This window comes from Enhydra lutris, unplaced genomic scaffold (assembly GCF_002288905.1).
Source record: "Enhydra lutris kenyoni isolate GAN:26980312 unplaced genomic scaffold, ASM228890v2 scaffoldscaffold26, whole genome shotgun sequence".
NCBI classification, from domain to species: Eukaryota; Metazoa; Chordata; class Mammalia; order Carnivora; family Mustelidae; genus Enhydra; species Enhydra lutris.
Window position 1 is genome coordinate 13922878 of NW_019154110.1, and position 24884 is coordinate 13947761.

At 35.7% G+C, this 24884-nt stretch overlaps 1 protein-coding gene across 7 annotated transcripts in view; it reads left to right on the plus strand.

Moving 5' to 3' along the window:
* Positions 1-24884, plus strand: part of LOC111151430 (tripartite motif containing 37) — a 141823-nt gene that overhangs the window by 47852 nt on the left and 69087 nt on the right. For all 7 annotated transcript variants that reach the window (XM_022509433.1, XM_022509437.1, XM_022509434.1 and 4 more), the window contains 5 exons: positions 3377-3453; positions 13926-14105; positions 18324-18438; positions 19590-19808; positions 21116-21252. In XM_022509433.1, coding sequence (XP_022365141.1) covers positions 3377-3453; positions 13926-14105; positions 18324-18438; positions 19590-19808; positions 21116-21252 — 728 coding nt within the window. The remainder of the gene's footprint in view (positions 1-3376; positions 3454-13925; positions 14106-18323; positions 18439-19589; positions 19809-21115; positions 21253-24884) is intronic.

Genomic DNA, 24884 nt, shown 5'->3' on the forward strand with positions numbered 1-24884 from the left:
CAGTTTCTCCCTGTCTTCATCAATCTTGTTTTCTGTTTGTTAGTAGCCATTCTGATGGGCATGAAGTAATAGTTTGGTTTTGATTTGTGCTTCCCTATTGATTACTAACATTGAGCATTTTTTTCATGTGCTTGTTGACCATTTGTATATCCTGTTCAGAGAAATGTGTACTCAAGTCCTTGCACATTTAAAAATTTAGTTGTTGAGTTGTGGAATTTCTTTATACATTCTGGATATTGACCCCTTGTTAGATATCTGTTTTTTATTTTATTTTATTTTATTTTTTTAAGATTTTATTTATTCATTTGACAGACAGAGATCACAAATAGGCAGAGAGGCAGGCAGAGAGAGGAGGAAACAGGCTCCCCGCTGAGCAGAGAGCCCGATGTGGGGCTCGATCCCAGGACCCTGAGATCGTGACCTGAGCCGAAGGCAGAGGCTTCAACCCACTGAGCCACCCAGCTGCCCCTAGATATCTGTTTTAGATGTATTTTCTCCTATTCTGTAGGATTCTTTTTAATTCTTTCGATCTTTGATGCACAGAAGTTTTAAATTATAAAGTCGTCCAATTTGTCTGTCTTTGCATTTGGTTTCATAGCCAGATAATCCTTATCAAATTTAATGGTATGAAACTTTTCGGGGCTGCCTGGGTGGCTAAGTGGGTTGGGCCTCTGCCTTCGGCTCAGGTCCTGATCTCAGGGTTCTGGGATCAAGTCCCACATCACGCTCTCTGCTAGGCGGGGAGCCTGCCTCCTCCTCCTCTCTCTCTCTCTCTCTCTCTCTCTCTCTCTCTCTTCTTGTGATCTCTCTCTCTGTCAAATAAATAAAATCTTTAAAAAAAAATGGTATGAAACTTTTTTCTTCTATGTATTCCTTTAAAAGTTTTATAGTTTTAGGACTTACAGTTAGATCTTTGATCCATTTTGATTCAATATTTGTACATAAAGCAGGGACCAAATTTCATTTGCATGGGGATATCTGGTGTGATAAGGCAATCAACAATAAATATGATGCCTTGCTTTCTGAGCAGTGCCCTGGTTCTGCCCTTCTCCTTCCTTTGTTTTTATTATATCTTCATTTCTAGTACTTTCTTTGTAATCTTAGGACCTGTCTTGAAGGGCCCTGTATATTCATTTATAAAAGATTAGAGTGACCTGACTACATTTAATTCTCAGAGTTTTAATGTAAGACTCCTTTGTGCTCCATTGGTAATCCATTGAGCAGCTCATTCCATTTTCAACTATTGTATTTGGTGTGTGAGGTTTTTCAGTGGCTCTTTGCCATTTTGTGGTTTCCCTGTTACCTGTTCACTAGATGTCCCATAGCTTCCCTCCCTTTTCCCATGCAGATGTTTATGTCGTACAGGTCTTAATGGTTGTAACTAATATATCTTTATCTGCTTGTATTTTGCGGATTGTGGAGATAATCTGTCATCTAATTTTGTTGTAATTGCTCTTTGTGAGCTTTTGGGTTTTCTGTCCAGTTATTTCTGTTTGTTAGTTTTCTGTTTGGATTTAGAGAGTTGCATAAATTATGTTGCCATTGCTGCACTCTTTCTAGAATCCTCTGCCTTTTGAGATGCCTGGGTGGCTCTAGTTAGTTAAGCATCTATCTTGGCTCAGATCATGATCCCAGGGTCCTGAGATTGAGGCCAACATCGGGCTCCTTGCTCAGCAGGGAGCCTGCTTCGCCCTTTGCCTGCTGCTCCCCCTGCTTGTGTGTGCATGCACGCTTTCTCTCTTTCTCCCTCTCTGACAAATAAATAACATCTAAAAAAATGTATATATATAGAATCCTCTGCCTTTTGAAAATCTTAAAGCTAGTATTTTGTTAGAGGTGTAGCTTGCATGTACATAAGATAATAAAACAGTTTCTTTAAAGTTATAAAAATAAAATAAACAAATTTATGATATTAGCTGATAAAGATCAGGAGGAAAAAATGTTTATTCCTTTTTATTAGTTGTTAACTTAGTCTAGAGAAATTGTTCTAGTAGCGTAATTTAGAAGAAGAAAAAACTCTAGTCATTTGAATAAGGATTATTGATTTTTATTTTTATTATTTTTTTAAAATCTTTAAAGATTTTATTTATTTGACAGAGATCACAAGTAGGCAGAGAGGCAGGCAGAGAGAGAGAGGAAGAGAAGCCGGCTTCCCGCTGAGCGGAGAGCCCAGTGCAGGGCTCCATCCCAGGACCCTGGGATCATGACCTGAGCCGAAGGCAGAGGCTTTAACCCACTGAACCACCCAGGCGCCCAATTTGTGATAAAATTTATATGCAATAAAATTTACTAATTTTGACGAGTTTTGATACGTGTATATATATACTCATAAGGTGGTTACCACATTCATGGTTTTTATTACCCCCAAATGTTTTATCCAATTCATCTTTTAAACTAATCCCTTTTTTTCCTCCCTTCCTGGCCCCTCTGTAACCACTGATTTGTTTTTGTCATTATAGTTTTGCTTTTCCAGAATCTCATATAATAGGGTCACACAATATATAATTTTTTGTTTCTGGCTTTTTTCACTTAACTGATTATTTGTTGTTTATTTAGTGTTTATTGAACAATTAACCTTGTCTAACCCTGAAAGCTTCCTTAGAACTTTTTGGAGCAAAGTAGCCTAGAAATGAAGGAGTTAATAGGTATTTGTACTCCTCTGTGGTCATATCCCAATAGACACCGGTGATGAATAATAAGAATCCTTCCCTCAGTGCTCATAATCTGTATGGGGAAACAGTTGTTTATATATGTAGTTACAATGATGATAGTCATTTAAAAAGGTAGGCATATGAGCAAATAGAGAGAGGGAGGTTAGTATCTTTCTAAACATCTCTAACAGAAATTTACACAACTTCTTAATCTTCCGACAGACTTTTATGTGGAATCCTAACATAGACATTATATAGAAATAATGTTTAATCACTTTCAACATCAAGTGTTACCTGGTTCTGTTTTACTCATTTTAATTTTTTTTTTTTTTTTTTTTTTTTGTCTCATGCCTAGTAGAGGTTTTTTTTTCCATATTTTTTTTTGGTATTTTCATTTTTCTTGGAAGCTGATATTTAAGAGTTTTGTATATGTTAGAACTCTTAATGCTTATACTTGTTAACATTTTCCTTAGCTTGAATGCCTTAATATTTTCATTTTTTTTTTTAATGTACAAAAGATTTAAGTTATAGACTCATATCTGTTGGGCTTTTTATTATCTCTGCCACTGCTTTTAAACTTAGAAGTATTTCCCAATCCAAATATGACATAGTAATTTGTGTTTGTTTTGTTGTGGCTTAATTTTTTATGTTTGAGTTGATCTAGGGTTTGTGTAACATCTTTTTTTAGTTATTGAAATATAGTTGACTCTTTTTCCTTTTTTTAGGATGGAAATGGAGTTGTTCGTGGTTACTACTTATCTGTGTTTCTGGAACTGTCAGCTGGCTTACCTGAAACTTCCAAGTAAGACATACAATTAAATAACAAACTTTAGTGGGTCTTTACGTACATTTCTCTTAGGATTTTTTATTCACTATTGTTAATTACCAAAGTATGTCTATTAAGATGTGTGCTGCTGTGTGCATCCCCTGGCATACTATGGTGGCACAGATTGGCAATTCTCAAACTATATGGTCTCAGGATGTTATACTCTTAAATTTTATTGCAAACCCCCAAAGAGATTTTTTGTTTTAATATGGATTATTAAATGTTGATATTTTTTGAGTTAGAAATGAAAACTGAGACAACTTAAAAAAATTTCCTTAACTAAAAAATTTTGTAAGTTCACTTAAAAATAATAAACCTATTGAATACTAACATAACATTTTTGTGAACGATACCTATTTTTCTAAAGCAAAATAATATTCGGTAAGAAAACTTGGTTGGAAATCTCTTAATATATGGCTTTAAAAAAGACAGTTGGATCCTAGCATTGGCTTCTATATTCACTTTGTTTCGATAACTTGTTCTGGTTGAAGTACATGATTAACAAAAGGGTGTAGAGCGTGGAAATAGAAGATTCTGACACTGTATGTGAAGTGCTATGGTAAAAAAGCTCTAGACTCTGGTGATTTAAAGATATATACTACTGTATAATAAATTAGTGCAAACAGCAACTTAAAATAATAGAAATTGTCTTCCCTTATACTCTCTGGAGTCCAGAAATCCAAAAACTATTGTTTTCCCCAAATCAGGTATTCAGTAGGGTTGTACTAGAAACAGAGGCACCAGGGGAAAATCCATTTCTTGACTCTTAGTTTCTGAGGCTGCCAGTATTCCTTGGCTTGTGACCATATCACTCCTATTTCTGCCTTTGATCACACTGCCTTGTCTTTTTTTTTCTTTGTCAGATCTTTCTCTGCTTTCCCCTTAAAATGACACTCATGATTACTTTTAGAGTCTATGGGGATTTTCTAGGATAATTCCCCTATCTGAAGATCTTACCTTAATCACAGCTGTATGCTCCCCATTTTTTGCTATAAAAGGTAACAGTTACACATTCCAGGGATTAGGATGTGAATATCTTGGGGTAAGGGGTAATATTCAGCCTACCACGACCATAAACTATAAAGCCACTACTAAAATGACAAAGACATATAGCTAATAAAGCAACAAAGGGGATAAAATGGAATTACAGACAAATACTTAAAGAAGAAAAATTTTAATGGGTAATGAACAGTTGGGACAAATACCAAAATGTATTCATGTAAATAGTCTAGCACCCAGTTAAAAGGTAGAGATTGTCAGATTGCGTAAAAAATCAAAACTGAAGTTTATGTTGCCCACAAGAAACACACTTTAAATATAAAGATGTATCATACTAGTACTAGTCAAAAATATGTTAGATTTCAAAGCAAGTATTACCAGAGATAAATAAGTTATTTCATAGTGATAAAAGATCAGTTAATGAAGAGGACATAAAACAGTTGTGAACATTTACTTATGTTTATGCCCCAGAACCAGATCTTCAAAATATGCAAAGCAAAACCCGAGAGAAGTACAAGGAGAAATAGAAGCTCTTCTTTTTTTTTTTTTTTTTTTTTAAAGATTTTATTTATTTATTTGACAGAGAGATCACAAGTAGGGAGAGAGGCAGGCAGAGAGAGAGGAGGAAGCAGGCTCCCCGCCGAGCAGAGAGCCCGATTCGGGGCTCGATCCCAGGACCCTGAGATCATGACCCGAGCCGAAGGCAGCGGCTTAACCCACTGAGCCACCCAGGCGCCCCAATAGAAGCTCTTCTCTTAATTGATCCAAGTGGGCAGGATATCATCAAGGATATACACTGGAACATTATCAACCAGCCTGTCCTGATTGACATTTATAGACTGATCAAACAGTAGCAGAAGTGCACACAAATTATTTACCAAGAGAGACCATATTCTGGGGTATAAAACATATCTCAATAAGTTAGAAAGAATTCAACTCATTCAGAGTATCTTCTCTTGCCATTGTGGAATCAATTTATATATTAACATATTTTGAAAATCTGAAATACTTGGAAATAAAACATTTCTAAAAAACTCTAGTTCCAAGAGGAAATTATAAGGGTGTTTTTTTTTTTGTTTTTTTTTTAAGATTTTATTTAAGAGAGTGAGCAAGAGAGAGAGAGCACACATGAGCAGAGGGAGAAGGAGAAGCAGGTTCGCTTGCGGAGCAAGGAGCCCGACACTGGGCTCAATCCCAGGACCCTAGGATCATGACCTGAGCTGAAGGCAGACGCTTAACTGACTGAATCACTCAGGTGCCCCAATCATAAGGGATTTTTTAAAAGTATATTGAACCAAGTTAAAATGAAAACATCAGAATTTGTAGTGTGCTGCTAAAGTAGTAAGTTGAGGGGAATTTATAGTAATAAATGCCAATTTACTATGGATCCTTGAACAACATGGGTTTGAATGTGTGGTGTTTGAACTGCAGATTCACTTATATGCAGATTTTTTAGATAAATATAGTATATTACTAAAAATGTATTTTCTTTTCCTTATGATTTTCTTAGCATTTTCTTTTCTCTAACTTACTTTATTATAATAAAATAGTGTATAATACATATAACATACCAAATACGTGTTAACTGTTTATGTTGATTATGTTATGTAAGGTGTCTGGTCAGCAGTGACTATTAGTTAAATTTTCAGCAAGTCAGAAGTCATACCCACATTTTTGATTACGTGAGGATCAGTACCCCTCACCCCTGCATTGTTCAAGGATCAGCTGGTAAATGAAAAGCAGAAAGGTCTCAAATCAATGATCTATTTTAAAAAAAAAACTAGAGAAGAGGGGCACCTGGTTGGTTCAGTTGGTTAAGCTGATTGATTTCGGGTCAGGTCATGATTTCAGGGTTGTAAGATCAAGCCCCACTTCAGCCTTGCACACTGGGTAAGGAGTCTGCTTAAGATTCTCTTTCCATCCCCTGGCCACCCTCTTCAGAGGAAAAGAAAAAAAAAAAAAAAAAAAAAAAAAACAAAAAAAAAGAAAAAAAAGTTAGAAAGGAAACAGAAGCAAGGAAACAAATATTAAAAGCAGAATACGGAGCACCTAGGTGGTTCAGTTGGTTAAGCATCTGACTTCAGCTCAGGTCATGATCAAGGGCCTGGGATCAAGGCCCATGTTTGACTCTGCTTAGCGGGGTGCCTGCTTCTCCCTCTCCCTCTGCCTGCCACTCCCCCTACTTGTGCGAACTTTGTACTCTCTCTCTCCTTTCTCTCTCTGTGTCAAATAAATAAAATCTTAAAAAAAAAATCAAAGCAGAATGCAACAAAATAAAAATTGAAAAAATAGAGGAAATCATTGAAATCAAAACAAAATTTGATGACTAAATCTACATGATTGTAAGACTTACCACAAAGCTACAGTATTAACTTAATATAGCATAATATTAGCATAAGGTTAGAAAAATTCATAAATGGAATATACTACAAGTCCAGCAAAAAATTCATTCATGGGGCGCCTGGGTGGCTCATTGGGTTAAAGCCTCTGCCTTCAGCTCGGGTCATGATCTCAGGGTCCTGGGATCGAGTCCCGCATCGGGCTCTCTGCTCGGCGGGGAGCCTGCTTCCTCCTCTCTCTCTCTCTGCTTGCCTCTCTGCCTACTTGTGATCTCTCTGTCTGTCAAATAAATTAAAAAAAAAAAAAAAAAGAAACAACTTTAAACTTAAAAAAACCAACTCATTCATAAGGACAGATTTTTGAAAAAGATGCTGTGAAGGGAAAAAGATGCTATGAAGGGAAAAAGAAGTGAAAAAGATGCTGTGAAGGAAAGATGCTGTCTTGGTGCTTGGATATCTGTACAGAAAAAGCATAAACTCGTATCCATAGCTCATATTACATATGTAAACTAACTGAAAATTGACTGTAATCCTAGATTTAAATTCTAAAACAAATCTGTGACTTTGGGTTAGGCAATGATATTTTAGTTATAAGCCAAAAGCACAGTCTATAAAAGAATACATTTATTAGATTTCATTAAAACCATAAAGTTCTCTTCTTCAAATTGCGTAAACTTTTATCCAGAATATATAAGAACTCTCAAAACTCAACAATAAAAAAACAAGCTCCCTTCTCCATGTGGACAAAACATTTGTCACACACCTCACTAAGGAAGATATACTGATGGCAAAATAAGCCTATTTAAGTTGATTAATAGCATTGGTCATTAGGGAAATAGAAATTTACAATCAATCTGATACCAATATACCCTAATGTGTTAATTATTAGGGAAATGGAAATTTATGAACAATATGATACCACTGTATCTCATTGGAATGGCTAAAATTAAGATCATATCAAGAATATATAGAAATTTGAAGTCTTAAACATTCCTCCTGGGAAGGTAAAATGATACAACCACTTTTGTAAACTATTTGGTAATTGTTAACAAGTTAAACATACACTTATTCCATGACCGATAAACCACTCCTAGACATTTACCCAAGAGAAAAGAACTGTATGTCCATACAAAGACCTTTTTTTTTTTTAAAGATTTTATTTATTTATTTGACAGAGAGAGAGAGAGAGAGAGATCACAGGTAGGCAGAGAGGCAGGCAGAGAGAGGGGGAAGCAGGCTCCCTGCTGAGCAGAGAGCCCAATGTGGGGCTCGATCCCAGGACCCTGAGATTATGACCTGAGCCCAAGGCAGAGGCTTAACCCACTGAGCCACCCAGGCGCCCCCATACAAAGACCTTTATACAAATATGCACAGCATCATTGTTTATAAAAATAGAATCAACCCTAACTTCCATCAACAGCTGAGTGGATAAATAAATTTTGGTGTGTCCATACAATGGAATACCACTCAGCATTAAAAACTAATGAACTGTTGATATGAGCAACAACATGAATACCTTTTAAATTACTCATGAAAGAAACTAGACAGTTAAAGAGCATGTATAGGATTCCACTTAGGTAAAACTAGAAAAATGCAAACTGATCTGTAATAACAGAATGCAGGTTGTTTGGAGATGGAAGGACAGACAGGGCTGGGGTTAGGTAGAGGGAAAAGGTGAGGGAGGGAAGTACAAAAGGCAGAGGAAACTGGGAGAGGATGTATCTCTCAGTAGTCTCTTGATTATGGTGATGGTTTCATGGGTGTATATATATGTGTGTATGCATACACATATAAATTACCAGATTGTATGCTTTATATCAAATCATACTCTTCAAATATGTGCAGCTTTCTTTGTTACACTTGTAAGTATAACAAAGTTGTTTACTAAAAAAAAACCTAACAACAATAAAAACTCTGTTGGACTGCACTTTGAATGGATCTTTTGCTCATGTATTATTGATCATTTGGAAAATAATAGTTTGCTAAATATGCATTTGACACATTTCATTATGTGATATCAAAGAATTACATTCATTGATACTACCATTTTTATCAGGAGAGTCTTGAAGTATTAGAAAGCTTTTAAACTCATGTAGCACGTACAGATTGTTCAGAATTATGATTTTTTATTTGAAAGCTTGTGTTTTGTCAACCTGTGTATTGACAACCAATACTGGCAGTTTTTTTTCCTTAATTAATTTGGTCCAGAAAATGTCTGCTAGATATCTACAGCTGAATAACCATTGTTTGTTTTTCTTTCATTTAATGTTTCACCAAAAAAATGTGGCTAATGAACTTGCAACTCAGTTATTTCCCCAAGATCGCTATTGTACATCACTATGCAGAACTTTATGTATAGCGTTTCCCATTTTGTGATACCAAGAGTTGAGATTTAATAACAGTTAACAATTTTATTGCATCATCAAAGGCATTCCTGAGAGACACTGGCATTTTTTTCCCTGTCTGAAAGTGCGTAGCACTGAATAATATAATGACTACTGGTACTTTTTTTTTTTTAAGATTTTTTTTTTTTTTAATTTATTTATTTGACAGAGGGAGAGAGCAAGCTAAGGCTGGGGGAGTGGCAGGGAGGGGAGAAGCAGGCTCCCCACTGAGGAAGGAGGCTGATGTGGGCAGTGTCCTGGGATCATGACCTGAGCCTAAGGCAACTGCTTAACTGACTGAGCCACCCAGGCATCCCACTACTGGTACATCTTTAACTACCATTCGTCTGTACCATTAGTGCAAATGTCCACATGAAAGGGACAAACAACTTAATATTACGATAATGGTTTTGACATTTTGGATCCCTAAAAGGATCATATAGGAGCTGACCCCCAGGGGCACACGAACTATACTTAAACAACCTCTGGCATAGACTAACCTTAATGCAGAATATTCTTGCCTCTACTGGTGAGTCAAACTATGAGTAATGTTAGTGATACAGGAAGAAAATTGGAAATAATGTTTTAGTTATAGCTCTGCTCCAGATGTCCTGTATGATCTGAAACAGTGGACTCACCTGTATTGTTGTCATAATAGCTAACTGCGAAATATATACTTTGCACCAAGCACTGTGCTTTACATAACTCACTTTGCTTTACCATCTTGTGAGCTATAGGTTATATTATTAGTCCCATTTCACAGATGGTAATACAGTGATGGTTTAGTTAAATTATTCACTCAAGATCAGCATTGTTTAGCAGCAGTCTGTTTAACCAGATTTTTTTTGGGGGGGGGGTGTCTCTGTATAGTTCTTAAGTACTGGGCTCTGTTTGATTCTCTGAAATCAGCCATTTTGGTTGGAAGGTGGTTGATTATGGGCAGAATTATAAGAATCTCAGTGACTGAGATTTTGTTCATGTCCCTGTTGCTACCATTAAATCTTGGGCTTTTCCATGTCTCTTAATTAAGCTATTTCTTGATCTACCTCTGTTTCTTGTCTTAGGAAGTTTCTCCTTTTTGTCTTACTGATAATGTAGATTTTGTGATATTTTTGTTGCCTTTGGTACTGATTTCATCTCTGTTCTTTTATTGTTGACCATATACACTAGAGGAACTTAAAGTTTACATGGTCTTGCAAACACCATAACATTATCAATGAAAATGAAGTATTACTCAGGAGAGTAAGGTTGATAAAAGATTAGGATTTGTATATTTCTTAGATATTATCTAAATACCTCAGTGAGACCTTTCTATTCTGGTAAAATGACATTTTATTATCTCTTAATTCTCTTTAACACTTCAGTAAGCCTAGAGAAGAGTTTGAATACCTCTTCATTAACATTAAAATGTCATTCAATTTTGGAATTTAGAGTTGAACAGTAGTTTAACTGCCAAAATATGGAATAAGATCTTAAATCGTTGTGTCATTATCTAGTAGATTTTAATATCACCTGGGATGCTGCAGAGGTACTCTCATAATTTCATTATGCTTAAGTATCTTTCTACAGGTGTGTGTTAGCATACACATGTATAGGCTTTCAGAGAAAATTTGCATATGAGTGACATTCTGGAATTGACTTTTAATAGTCTGCGGAGTGCCTTGTTTTAGACTAAGAGGGGAATTTCTTTGAGTTGCTTAAAGAAAGTGTTGAACTTTCCCTGAGAGAGTAAATGTAATAATACTAAAATTTTTAAGTTAACAGTTGTCATATTTATTTGGATCTTCGGTTTGATAGAAGGAAAGAATTTAAGTTGGAATATTCAAATTTAGGGTTTTAGTTCTATCTAAGATTGGGGTTGAGACGCTTTGTAACTAATTTAACTTGGATTAATTCCCACATTTGTTAGAAACATAGGTCTGTATCTGTCACGATTTTAAAGAACTAATGCCAGTTAGAGAATGATCTTTTTTCAAATATTATATGGTTTTTCATACAAACTGACTTTTCACTTTTTTATATTGATTTTAAACTCATAATCTGTTTTGATTCTGGATATATTTGACAACTGGCATTAATGTGTCTTCCCCCCCACACACAGATTTTCAATATTCTTGATTGTTTATGTGCTTTGAGTTTTTCACTACTCATTTTAAAAATAAAAGTAAAAAGTTAATTTTTTAGGGGTGAAATTTACATAACACATAGTTAACCATTTAAAAATATACAATTCAGTGGAATTTAGTATATTTACATTACAGGGACCACCATCACCTCTCTTTAGTTTCAGAATGTTTTTATCACCAGAACACTCCATACCCATTAAGTAAACACTCCCTATTCCTTTCTTCTCCTATACGAGATAACTACAACTCCTTTTTTTTCTGTGTGTTTTCCCATTCTAAATTTTTCATATAAAAGATCCTACAATGGGACCTTTGTGTTTGGCTTCTATTTACTTAGCATAGTGTTTTCAAGGTTCACCCATGTAAAGCATATACCAGAACTTCATTCTTTTATATGACTGAATAATACCCCATTTTATGTATATACTTTGTTTACCCATTCATCTGTTGATGGACAGTTTGCGTTGTATCCAACTTTTGGCTGTTATGAATAATCCTGCAGTAAAGGTTTCGTATGGACATATGTTTTTCTTTCTTTTGAATGTATACCTAGTTGTGGAATTGATGGGTTATATGGTAATTTTGTATTTTTAACATTTTGGGGGAACTGCCAAGCTTTTGCACAGTGGCTATACAATTCTGTGTTCCTACCAGCAAATTATGAGAGTTCATATTTCTTCACATCCTCACCAACACTTAATAATTTTCCATTTTTAATTGTATTTTAGAGACATCCCAGTGAGTATGAAGTGGTATCTCATTGTGGTTTTGATTTGCATTTCCTTTATGATCAATGAAGTTGAGAGTCTTTTCATGTGTTTATTGACCATTACATATCTTTGGAGAAATGTTTATTCAGGTCCATTGCCCATTTTTAAATGGGGTTGCTTTCTTTTTGTTGTTGAGTTATAGGAATTCTTTATATATTTTGAATGCTTAAACCATTATCAGTTGATTTGTAGGATTTGACAGTAGTTTCTCCCATTTTCTAGGTTTGTCCTTCTACTTTCTCAATATCCTTTGATGTATAGTGTTTTAAATTTTTGTAAAGTTCAAATTATCTGTTTTGCCATTTGTTGTTCATACTTTGGGAATCAAATCTATGAATGCATTGCCAAATTCGGTCAATTCATGAAGATTTACCCCTGTGTTTTCTTCTGAGAGCTTTGTAGTTGTAAGTCCTTAATATTTGGTCATTGGTCCATTTTGAGTTAAATTTATTTATTTATTTATTTATTTATTTATTTGGCAGACAGAGATCACAAGTAGGCAGAGAGGCAGGCAGAGAGGCAGGCAGAGAGGGGGGTGGGGGGAAGCAGCTCCTTGCTGAGCAGAGAGCCTGATGGGACTTGATCCCAGAACCCTGGGATCATGACCTGAGCTGAAGACGGGGGCCTTAACCTGAACCTGAACCACCCAGTCGCCCCTTGAGTTAATTTTTGTATATGGAATTAGTTAAGGACTCAGCTTCATTCTTTTTTGCACGTGGCTATCCAGTTTTCTCAGCACCTTTTTTGTCGAGGAGATGTTTTCTTTCCCATTGAATGATCTTAACACCCTTGTCAAAAACAATTGTGCATGGTTGTTGGGGGTTATTTCTGATGTTTAATGGTACCTTTTATACTACAGAGCTAGCTTCATGACTTCCTTAAAATTGAAGTGGACAAAATATCACAACTTACGTATTGGTTAGTTGTTTGTGCCATCAACCTTGATAATGTATTGTGAATGATATTAATATAAAAATCATTTGACAGTACTTAAAGAAATTCTTACATCTGACATTTATAGGTAAAGAGCTGAAGGTTTTTTACTTACTTTTGCCAGCAGAAATAGCAGGTTGTAAGCTTTTGTGTTTTTCTTTTAAAAATGTATCTCCACCAAAAAGGAAAGCTTTATGGCTACTGTCGAGTGTTCTTTCTGGTTATCTTTATTTTTTTCATTTTTTTCTCTTCTTTAAATAACAGTGCTTTCTTAATAAAAATGAATTTGAAAACATTGGAGTTTAATGTAATAAAAGTTACAGAAATCTGAGTATATTGAATTTCTCAGTGTATACTTGTTTTCAGTTAGAAAATTTTGTAGTCTTGAATTTCTTTTTTTTTTTTTTTAATTTTATTTTTTGTCTTGAATTTCTGAGCACAATTAATTCAAACTTGAATTGGAATAATATGGTATTTAAAAATTTATTATTTACTTTATAATCGCATGGGGGTGAACCTTAGTGGAAATGGCAGAATATATGTGAGGAAATATAGGTAATGAATATATGGAAAAATATATAGCTTTGCTAAAACAAAAGTAACTTTGAAAGTACTGTTTTATACAAAATTTATTTATTTTTGAGGTGGTACTTTACCTGCTATATTAGTATACATTTTTAAAAGGAAAAAAGGACCTAGTGCCAATCATGTTGTGGTAGCCCATTCACAAAACTGGGTCTTTATAAATGATACAGTCATTTCTGAAAGAAAAGTGACTGTACATATCAATAAGTTTCTTCTCAGGGAATAACTTAATGACCTACTTAATGTTTTGATATGTCTGTCTTCTCTTCTTGTTTATTAACTCTGTATTAATAGTTTGTTTTTCAATTTTAGATATGAATATCGTGTAGAGATGGTTCATCAGTCCTGCAATGATCCTACCAAAAATATCATTCGAGAATTTGCATCTGACTTTGAAGTTGGAGAGTGCTGGGGTTATAATAGATTTTTCCGTTTAGATTTACTTGCAAATGAAGGATACTTGAATCGACAAAATGATACAGTGATTTTAAGGTAATAAGAAACATTTGATAATGTTTTTATCATGCGGTAATAATGGCATCAGAACTTTATTTTAGAGTTTATTTATTTGGGGTGCTTAGATGCCTCAGCTGGTTAAGCATCTGACTCTTGATTTTGGCTCAGGTCACGATCTCAGGGTTGTGAGATCAAGCCCCACCCAGGGTGGATCCTGCTTAGGATCTACACCCCCCCCCTTTGTCCCTCCCTGACTACTTACCCATGTGCATGTGTTTTTGCGGTTTCAAAAAGTTTATTCATTTAACAGAGATGAATATTGAAATTTATACTAACTATAATCTTATTATGTTTTTAACTATTTCATTTCAGGAGCCCTGTGTAGTTAGTAATATAATTTGGAAATGTGTTTGACATCTAGTTAGTGAACTTCTGTCAACCTTAGTATTTGGAAATACAAAAATAAGGATCAAGTGCTTATTTTTTTCACTTGACATTATATATTTGCATGACTGGTTTTATAAGCTTAAACTCACAAAATAATTTTCAGTCCTTTCTAGATAACAGCAAATTAAAAGTAGGGAAATAGAGATGAAAATTGATGAAAACAAAGTGATAGTAGTTGGGGTATTATTTGCAAGAAAGGACAATGTAAATACTAACTATAAAACCACAACAGCCCTGTTTAATGTTGTATCCTTTACAAGTCAGACATTTTAGAACATCATTACATGATATTTTATTTATTTATTTATTTTTAAGATTTTATTTATTTGACAGATCACAAGTAGGCAGAGAGGCAGGTGGGGGCGGGGGGGTGGTGAGCAGGCTCCCTGCTGTGCAGAGAGCCCTATGCAGGGCTCAATCCCAGGACCCTGAGATGATGACCTGAGCCGAAGGCAGAGGCTTTAACCCATTGAGCCACCCAGATGCCCCCATTACATGATATTTTAATTTGGATGATGAAAATGAGAACTTGAGTATTAAGTAGATCCAATTATGTTTTGAACAGTGTTTTAACAGTTTTAAGTTTCTATCAAAACAATTTTCAAAGCTATTTTCCTTGGAAGTGATTGATCTACTCTTCTGAGCTTTTTGGTCTAGAGGGTGGTGTATGAGTTGCTGTTATATTAAACTTTATTAGTATGTGTTCCTCATAACCTTTCTGGGAGAATAAAGAAGTGAAAAAAGATTATTGCATTTTCAGTGTAGAAAAAAAAGATTCATGTTTTTGTCTTTGGGGGAATTATTTTAACTCCATTTTATAACTTTTCAGGGTTTTTGTATTTTTAAAAATTATTTGCCAAAAAAATAATTTGTTGCTATTCCACACTTTCACTATAGAGAGGATTGCAAAATTATTCAACCATCACTTTGACCAACCTACCAAAGCCTTAGTCCTCCCCTTATTGGAGTCATAATAATGTGAATCTTTTTGGTGGTAATCTGTGTGATAGAGTTTCCCTTTATTAACTCAGTGTAGCCCAACTTCTAGTCTCTATTTTTAAGCCATCCTTATTTATAACAAAACTTTTCCTAATAGACTTGAATATTAGGACAGGACCAGAGTCCTGTTTTGATGATTTATTATCGCTTATTCAGCAACATTGACTGAGTCTGTGCTTGGCACTGGGTTAATATTAAAAAAGAATAAGGCATCGATTTTATTCTCAGGAAACTCAAGATAAATTGGGCAAATAAAACCATTTATTCTGGGGCACCTGGGTGGCTCAGTGGGTTAAGCCTCTTCCTTCTGCTCAGGTCATGATCTCAGGATCCTGGGATTGAGCCCTGCATCGGACTCTCTGCTCAGCAGGGAGCCTGCTTCCCTCTCTCTCTCTCTGCCTACTTGTGATCTCTCTCTCTGTCAAATAAATAAATAAAATCTTTTAAAAAAACAAAACAAGAAAACCTCTTTATTCTACAAGATAGTGCTATAATAGCAGTAGAAAATAAGTTGCTATAGGATTTGTGGAGAGGAGGCTCTGAATTATCTTATTACTCATAATATTTATTTAATGAGAGATTGCTGAAAATTTAAGTCTCAATTTAAGATTCTCATGGAATTTTATATGTACTTACTAGAAAGTTAATAAAAGGTGCCTGGGTGGCTCAGTCAGTTAGGTGTCCAACTCTTGATTTCAGCTTATGTCTTGATCTCAGGGTCATGAGTTCAAGCCTCGAGTTGGGCTCCACATTGGGTGTGGAGTGTACTTTATTTTTTTAAATTTTTTATTTTTTAAAGATTTTATTTATTTGACAGAGATATCGAGAGAGGGATCACAAGCAGGGGGAGTGGGAGAGGGAGAAGCAGGCCCCCCACGGAACAGGGAGCCTGATCCAGGGCTCATCCCAGGACCCCGGGATCATGACTGAGCCACCCAGGCACCCCTGGAGTGTACTTTTATTTATTTATTTATTTAAAAAAATTTTTTAAAGATTTTATTTATTTATTTGACAGAGAGAGATCACAAGTAGGCAGAGAGGCAGGCAGAGAGAGAGGAGGAAGCGGGCTCTCTACTGAGCAGAGAGCCCGATGAGGGGCTCGATCCCAGGACTCTGAGATCATGACCTGAGCCGAAGGCAGAGGCTTTAACCCACTGAGCCACCCAGGCGCCCCTGGAGTGTACTTTAAAAAACAAACAAAAAAACAGGGACTCCTGGATGACTCAGTCCATTAAGCATCTGCCTTTGGCTCAAGTCATGATCCCAGGGTCCTGGGATCAAGTCCCACATTGGGCTCTAGGCTCGTTGCTCAGCCAGGTGCCTGCTTCTCCCTCTGTGTGCTCTACCTGCCACTCCCCCTGCTTGTGCTCTCTCTCTCTCTCTCTGACAAATAAATAAGTTAAGGTTTTTCTGTAACTACATATAAATGAGTTTGTATTTTATTATCCTTTTGTTAAATCAGAAAGTTAAGGAATGTTACCTGATGCTTGCATTTGTTTTAATGACACAGTAATGTTCAGAATTGACTATAGTTCATTAGTCATTCAAAGATAATGTCCTCGTGAAAATCTTACCAATGGACACTGACTGGGCAGCATCCCCTTAGGGTATTGGTTGAGTGAATAATCTCTATCCTCCAGTGCATGAGTATCTTTGCCTGAACATCATTATCTGCTGCAGATAACTCTAGATGATGGGCAGTAGACTCCTGTACTAGCTAGTAAAATCCTACAAAAAATGGAATGATATTTAACATAAGGGTGGCAAGACTGGAAGGATGATTTGTAGGTTTCCAAGTTAGTCTTGCTTCTTGGGACTCTTCCATTCTTTAGAAATCTCTTTGCATATTGCTGTAGATTTTTCCACTATGAATAGACTCAAGTTCACTTTTCTGACATAGGTATAGGTTTTTTGCATTAGTAAGTATCTGGGTTTTAAAATTACAGATAAGGCATCCCCTTTGGGTCCCCTCCCTCCTTGGGAGCTTTGTACTCTCACTTTGCTATTGCTCAATAAACCTTGTTTTGCTGCCCACCAAAAAATAAATAAATAAAAATGAAAGTACAGATAACTCTGAATAGATTGAGATGCTATTATTTATCTATTAAAATCCTTTAATATACTTGTTTTTTTCCCTGACCCAAGCTGAAATATGCCATATTGTGATGGAGAGCTGATTTTAAGCTGCTACCTGGAGGGGATAGGAATATAGGTTATTTAGAGCATGCAACTCATTGAGGGACAGTAAAGCAGTTCCAGGTAGTTGACCCTTTAAGGGACTTTTTTTTTTCTACTGGGGAGGAAGAAATACAGGAGCATGAGATGAAAGCGGGAAAGAAAAAGAGCAGTCTAAAACAAACTTTGCCTATTTTTGTCTGTGTTTGATCTAAGCAAGAAAGGGGGAAAGAAAGCAGTAGCTTCCTCTTTCCTGCATGGCATGGTCTTCTTCCAAACTCATGATCAACATGGTATTTGATCTAGATTATAATAAATATGCTTTAGTAGTTTGGGAGTTTACCCATAATGTGTAGTGTTACTTCTTCAGAAAAGGGTAGTTTGTGTTCAGACAACCGACCTAAAGATAAGTTTTCAGGACGTTATGTCATTATAATTTGTAAACTATATGTATAAATAATACCAGCAGCTCTGAGTTCATGTTGAATTTTAGCATTGTAATCAAATAAACTTAAAATTATAATTTTTATAAAATTTATAAAACTCTTATAAAATTTATAGTTACAGATTCAGTGCTTGGTTGATAATATTTTACTTTTTGGATCATGTTTCATGCGCAGCTTTTCTTTTAAGGTTTCAGGTTCGTTCACCAACTTTCTTTCAAAAATGCCGGGACCAGCATTGGTATATTACTCAGTTGGAAGCTGCACAAACTAGCTACATCCAACAAATAAATAACCTTAAAGAGGTAACCAAAAGGGGCACCTGGGTGGCTCAGTGGGTTAAAGCCTCTCTCTTTGGCTCAGGTCATGATCCCAGGGTCCTGGAATCGAGCCTCGCATCAGGGTCTCTGCTCGGTGAGGAGCCTGCTTCCCACCGACCCCTTGCCCCCGCCTGCCTCTCTGCCTACTTGTGATCTCTGTCAAATAAATAAATAAATAATCTTAAAAAAAAAAAAAAAAGAGGTAATCAAAAAACATACGAGTTTAGTGTTTCAGAAATTCATAGTCTTACTGGCATGTTACACTTGTAATTAGATTTTGGATATTCCTCTTTTGTAATTTTGTAGAAAAGTCCGGTTACCTTATTCTCCATCTACATACCAACTTTGAGCCTCTAATTTTGCACTCCTAGTTCAATTAGCCACTAGCCATGTGTGGTTGTGTGAACTTAATTAAAATGAAAAATCCGTTCTTTGGTTGCACTACCCACATTTTAAGTGCTTGTATTGGGCATTGCAGGTGTATAACATTTTTATCATTGTATAAAGCTATATTTTGGACAGTGCTGCTCTCATTTGAGGTAAACTTTTTGTGTTTCTCTCAGTGATTTGAATCTTTCATTTGAATCTTTCTCTTTTCCATGCTATCTTGAATTTAAAGGATTCTAAGCTATAGAAAAATTGAAAATTATCCCATCTTGAATTTTCACTGTTGCTGAATTGAGCCCTGGGGAGGATCAGATAAGGAATTTTTATCTTATAGTGGTAAACTCAATTATATAAGGAATGTTTCTTTCTGCCAGTGGAAATTGAAATGGAATGGAAGGACGGGAGTGCTGAGAATGGTTAATAGATGAGGGAGGAGAGTATGAATGAGTACATACTTGGAGAAATTTTCAGGATAAGTATATTGTTTAAAACTGCTTGTACTTACTGTACAGTTTGCTATTGTATATGTAGCTTAGGCTGGATATGAAAAGCAAAGTGAGAATAAAGTGGGGGGCAGGGGTTTTTTGCCAAAGATTTTTCTATAAAACCAGGAGGGATTGAGAGGGATGGTTTGAAAAATGGTTTTAGGACATCTGGATATATATTTTTTTACTTAAAATGTTTTTACTGTGCCAGTGAAACACTGCTTTTGACTCATGTTTGTTTGTGCTGTTATTGTTTGTTTTAAGAGACTTACTATTGAGTTGTCTCGAACTCAGAAATCAAGAGATTTGTCACCACCAGATAATCATCTTAGCCCCCAAAATGATGATACTCCTGAGACACGTGCTAAGAAGTCTGTGTCATGCACTGATATGCTTCTCCAGGATGGTCCTACTACAGCTTCTGTAAGAGAGGTCAAAGAGGATGAAGAAGAGGAAGAGAAGATTCAGAATGAAGATTATCATGTAAGAGGCGCCTGGGTGGCTCGGTGGGTGAAGCATCTGTCTGTTGACTTTGGCTCAGGTCATGATCTCAGGGGGTCAGATAGAGCCCCACATTGGGCTCTGTGTTCAGAGGGGAGTCTGCTTAAGATTCTTTTTCTCCTCTCCCTCTGTCCCTCCCCCCCACTCTCATGCTCTCTGTCTCTAAGAATAAATAAATAAATAAATCCCAAGTTAAAAAAATTATCATGTAATAATAAGACTTGTTTTAGATTCATTTTGTGTTTTATAAGAGAAATAAGATCATGATTTCCAATATAGAGTACATAAAGTACTGTATACTTTTATGCATTAGTGTACTAAAAGTCTCGTCCATTTGTTTTCATTACTAGTGTATGCTCTTCTGTAAAGAGTAATAAGTCAGAAGTTGTTGAATCAAAGTGTTGCACAGTTCTATAATTTATTGTAGAAAAGTATACATTCTACAAAATAAACTGGTGTACATTCTGGAAACTATATAAATAGTGGAATTAAAAAATGCATTCTATTTCCATTCACTAAAGCTAGTAAAGTACCTTATTTTTGCATATGTAGGTAGCATGATTTAGGATTTCGGAGATAGCCCAGTTTTATCCCAGCTAAGCCATAACCAGAATAAGAATCAAGAAGTAATTATTATTGTTTAAAATCAGACAGTGATGCAAAAACAAGGTGTTTTTTGTTTTGTTTCGTTTTTATAATTTTTATTTTTAAGATGGGAGACTTCAAGTATGTATTAAAATGAAGGAGCCAGTGAGGAGAGAGGTAAGGTTAAGGTACTGACAAGACAAACTATTTAAGGAGATAGATAAGGGTGGTTGGAGTGAAGCGCTCAAGTGAAGCAGTTAACCTTTGACAGGATGAATTAAAGGAATGGTGAGATTTGCAGGTAGGGCAGCTAAGATTTGGGGGTATTTACACTTAATAACTGATAGGTTTTTCTGTGCAGATAGGTGATAGTTTTACGATGTCCTTGAGGATATCTGAGGTTAGACATTAATAGAGGAGTGATGGTTTGAAATGTTACCTGTGAAGAGTGTTACTGGCAGCTGACAAGGAATATATGAAGCATTTCCAAGGACATTGAAGGCCTAGCTGAAAATGGTAGCAGTAAGTTATTAGTGGAATCAGATATTGTGTGGTTTTCCCTAAAGGGCTCAGCTACCTCTGCGCAGGAGCAGAGAGTTCTGATGATTACATCCTTCTTCGGGGCTTGGTCCATCGGCTGGATCAGATGATCAACTGAGTAAAACTAATTGAGATGGAAGTCTTGTTCCTTTGCCTTGATCTAGCATGAACTCTCCGATGGAGATCTGGATCTGGATCTTGTTGGGGAAGACGAAGTGAATCACCTTGATGGCAGCAGTTCCTCTGCCAGTTCCACAGCAACAAGTAACACAGAAGAAAATGACATTGATGAAGAAACTATGTGAGTGTCTCCCCTTAACTACCACTACGAAGCATCTAAGTGGTAATGAAGCATGTAACATTACCACTTAGATTTAGGCCTTAAAGTGGGGATATTCAGCATTTTAACTTGCTATTAAGTATCATATAGAGAAGGAGTTTGAAGGAAAGACCGTTTCTTTCCTCTCATCTCTGGGTTCCAAAATGAGATTTAGTTTTTTCATTTTATTTTTAATTTTGAAATTCCATTTTTAGGAAAATTCAAAAAATATTAAATAACAGTTTCCATATCCCTTTACCTAGATTAATTCCCCAAATGTTAATATTCTGTTGTATTCCTCTTTTCCCTCTTTTTTTTTTTTTTTTTTTGGGAGACTTTCAAGATAAGGTGAATATACTTTTCACTGTGTACTCCCTAAAAAGAACTGTGTTTTTATGTAACTATAGTATAGTTATCAAAATCGGGATTAACATTGATGTAATACTATAATCTGTGATCATTTAAAAATTTGCCATTGATTTCCTTTGTCTGGTCTAGGATCCAATCCAGCATCACATATTGCTTCTAGTTAAATTCCATTAGTCTTAATCTTCTTTAATCTGGGTCACTTAATCTTTATTTTTTTCATCTTTTGTTTATGACTTTGACACTTCTGAGAAAGAGCAATTATTTTGCAGGAAGTTCCTCAATTTGGGAGTCTTCTGAATGTTTCCTCACAATGAAATTTAGGTTATGCACTTCAGGTAGGAATATTGGAGAAGTGATGATAGAGCCTTTTCAGAGGATCATACAAGGGAGTAGCAGGAGGGTACATGTCTTTTATTTGTCCCATTGCAATTGACTAATTTAGATTACTTGGTTAAGCTAATGTCTGCCAGATTTCTCTACAAATTACTAAATTTTTCACTTTGTAATTAACAAATACCCTATGGGAACATATTTTTTGAGATTGTAAATATCTCCCTCCCTCCCATTACCTATTTCACTCATCCCCCCCACCCCCTCTGGTAAACGTCAGTTTGTTCTCTATAGTTAAGACTCTTTCTTGGTTTGTCTCTCTCTCTCCTATTTTTTCCCCTTCCTCGATTATTTTCTTTCTTAAATCCAACACATGAGTGAAATCACATGATATTTGTCTGTCTAACTTAGCATTATTCTCTCTACCTTCATCCATGTTGTTTGAAATTACAAAATTTCCTTCTTTTTATGGCTAAATAATATTCCAGTGTGTGTGTGTGTGTGTGTGTGTGTGTGTGTGTGTGTGTGTACACCACATTTTCTTCATCCATCAGTGGACACTTGGGATGCTTCTATATCTTGGCTGTTGTAAATAATGCTGCTATAAATATTAGGGATGCATGTATCCCTTTGAATTAATGTTTTTGTATTATTCTTTGGGTCAGTACCCAGTAGTGTAATTGCTGGATCATAGGGTAGTTCTACCTTTAACTTCTGAGGAACCTCCATACTGTTTTCCACAGTAGCTGCACCAGTTTGCAGTTTGCATTCCCATCAACAGTGCATGAAGATTCCCTTTTCCTTATATCCTTACCTTCTGTTGTTTCTTGAGGGTTTTTTTTTTTTTTAAGATTTTATTTATTTATTTGAGAGAGAGAGACAGCGAGAGAGAGCATGAGAAGAGGAGAAGATCAGAGAGAGAAGCAGACTCCCTGTGGACCTGGGAGCCCGATGAGGGAATCGATCCCAGGACTCTGAGCTCATGACCTGAGCTGAAGGCAGTTGCCCAACCAACTGAGCCACCCAGGCGCCCCTGTTTCTTAGTTTTTGATTTTAGCCATTCTGACAGGTGTGAAGTGATGTCTCATTGTGTTTTGATTTTCATTTCCCTGATGATGAGTGATATTGAACATCTTTTCAATATGTCTTTTGGCCATGTGTATGTCCACATTTGGAGAAATGTGTGTTCATGTCTTCTGCCCATTTTTAAAATCGATTATTTATTTTTTGGATGTTGATTTTGATTAATTCTTTATGGATTCTGGATACTAGTCCTTTATCCAGTATGTCATTTGCATATAACTTCTCCCATTCCGTCAGTTGCCTTTTAGTTTTATTTATTGTTTTCTTCCAAAAGCTTTTTAATTTGATGTACTCCTGGTAGTTTATCTTAACTTTTGTTTCCCTTGCCTTAGGAGACCAACCGATTCTAGAAAAAAATTGCATTGGCTGATGTCAAAGAAGTTACTGTCTTTTCTCCAGGATTTTTATGGTTTCAGGTCTCACATATAGGTTTTTAATCCATTTTGAATTTATTTTTTGTGTATGGTGTAAGAAAGTGGTCCAATTTCATTTTTTTGTTGCTGTCCAGTTTTCCCAACAGCACCATTTGTTGAAGAGCTGTTTTTTTCCCATTGGATATTCTTTCCTGCTTTGTCGAAGATTAAATGACCATATAACTGGGTTTATTTCTGGGTTTTCTATTCTGTTCCATTGATCTATGTATCTGTTTTTGTACCAGTACCATACTGTTTTGATTACTACAACTTTATAATATAACTTGAAGTCTAGAATTGTGATGGCTCCAGCTCTGCTTTCTTTTTCAAGATTGCTTTGGCTATTTGGGGTCTGTTGTGGTTCCATACAAATTTTAGGATTTTTTATTCTAGTTCTGTGAAAAATGCTACCGGTATTTTGATTGCTTTGAGTAGTATAGACACTTTAACAGTATTTGTTCTTCCAATCCATGAGCATGAAATATCTTTCCATTTCTTTGTGTCATCTTGAGTTTTCTTCCTCAGTGTTTTATAGTTTTCAGAGTGTAGGTCTTTCATCTCTTTGGTTAGGTTTATTCCTAGGTAGCTTATTATTTTTGGGGCAATTAAAAATGGAATTGTTTTCTTAGAAATTTCTATTTCTGCTGCCTCAATATTAGCATATAGAAATGCAGCAGATTTCTCTGTATTAACTTTGTGTCCTTCATCTTTATTGAATTCATTACTTCTAATTGTTTTTTGCTGGAATCTTTAAGATTTTCTGTGTATTATTTATGTCATTTGCAAATGGTGACAGTTTAACTTCTTCCTTACCAGTTTGGATGCCTTTTATTTCTTTTTGTCATCTGATTGCTATGGCTAGGACTTCCAGTACTATCAGAGTGGGTATCCTTGTTTTGTTCTTGACCTTAGGGGAAGGGCTTTCAGTTTTTCCACATCGAGTATGATGTTAGCTGTGGGTTTTTCAGATACCGCCTTAACTGTGTTGAGGTATGTTCCCTCTATATCCACTTTCTTGAGGGTTTTTATCCTGAATGGTTGTTGTACTTTCCCTAGTATTTTTTCTGTGTCTATTGAAATGGTAGTGTTTCTTATCCTTTTTCTTATTGGTGCTTTGTATCACATTGATTGACTTGCAAATATTGAATCACCTGGCACCCAGAAAAAAAAATCCCACTTGATTGTTGTGAGTGATTTTTTAATGTATTGTTGGACTCAGTTTGCTAGTATTATGTTGAGGATTTTTGCATCTGTGTTCATTAGATTTACTGGCCTTGCATGTGTGTTCATTAGAGTTGCTGGCCCGTGGGTTGTTTTTTTTTGTTTTGTTTTTTTTTTGTTTTTTTTTTTTTTTAGATTTATTTTATTATAGAGCATGCATGCTTGAGGGGCAGGGAGAGAATCTTCAAGCAGAATCCC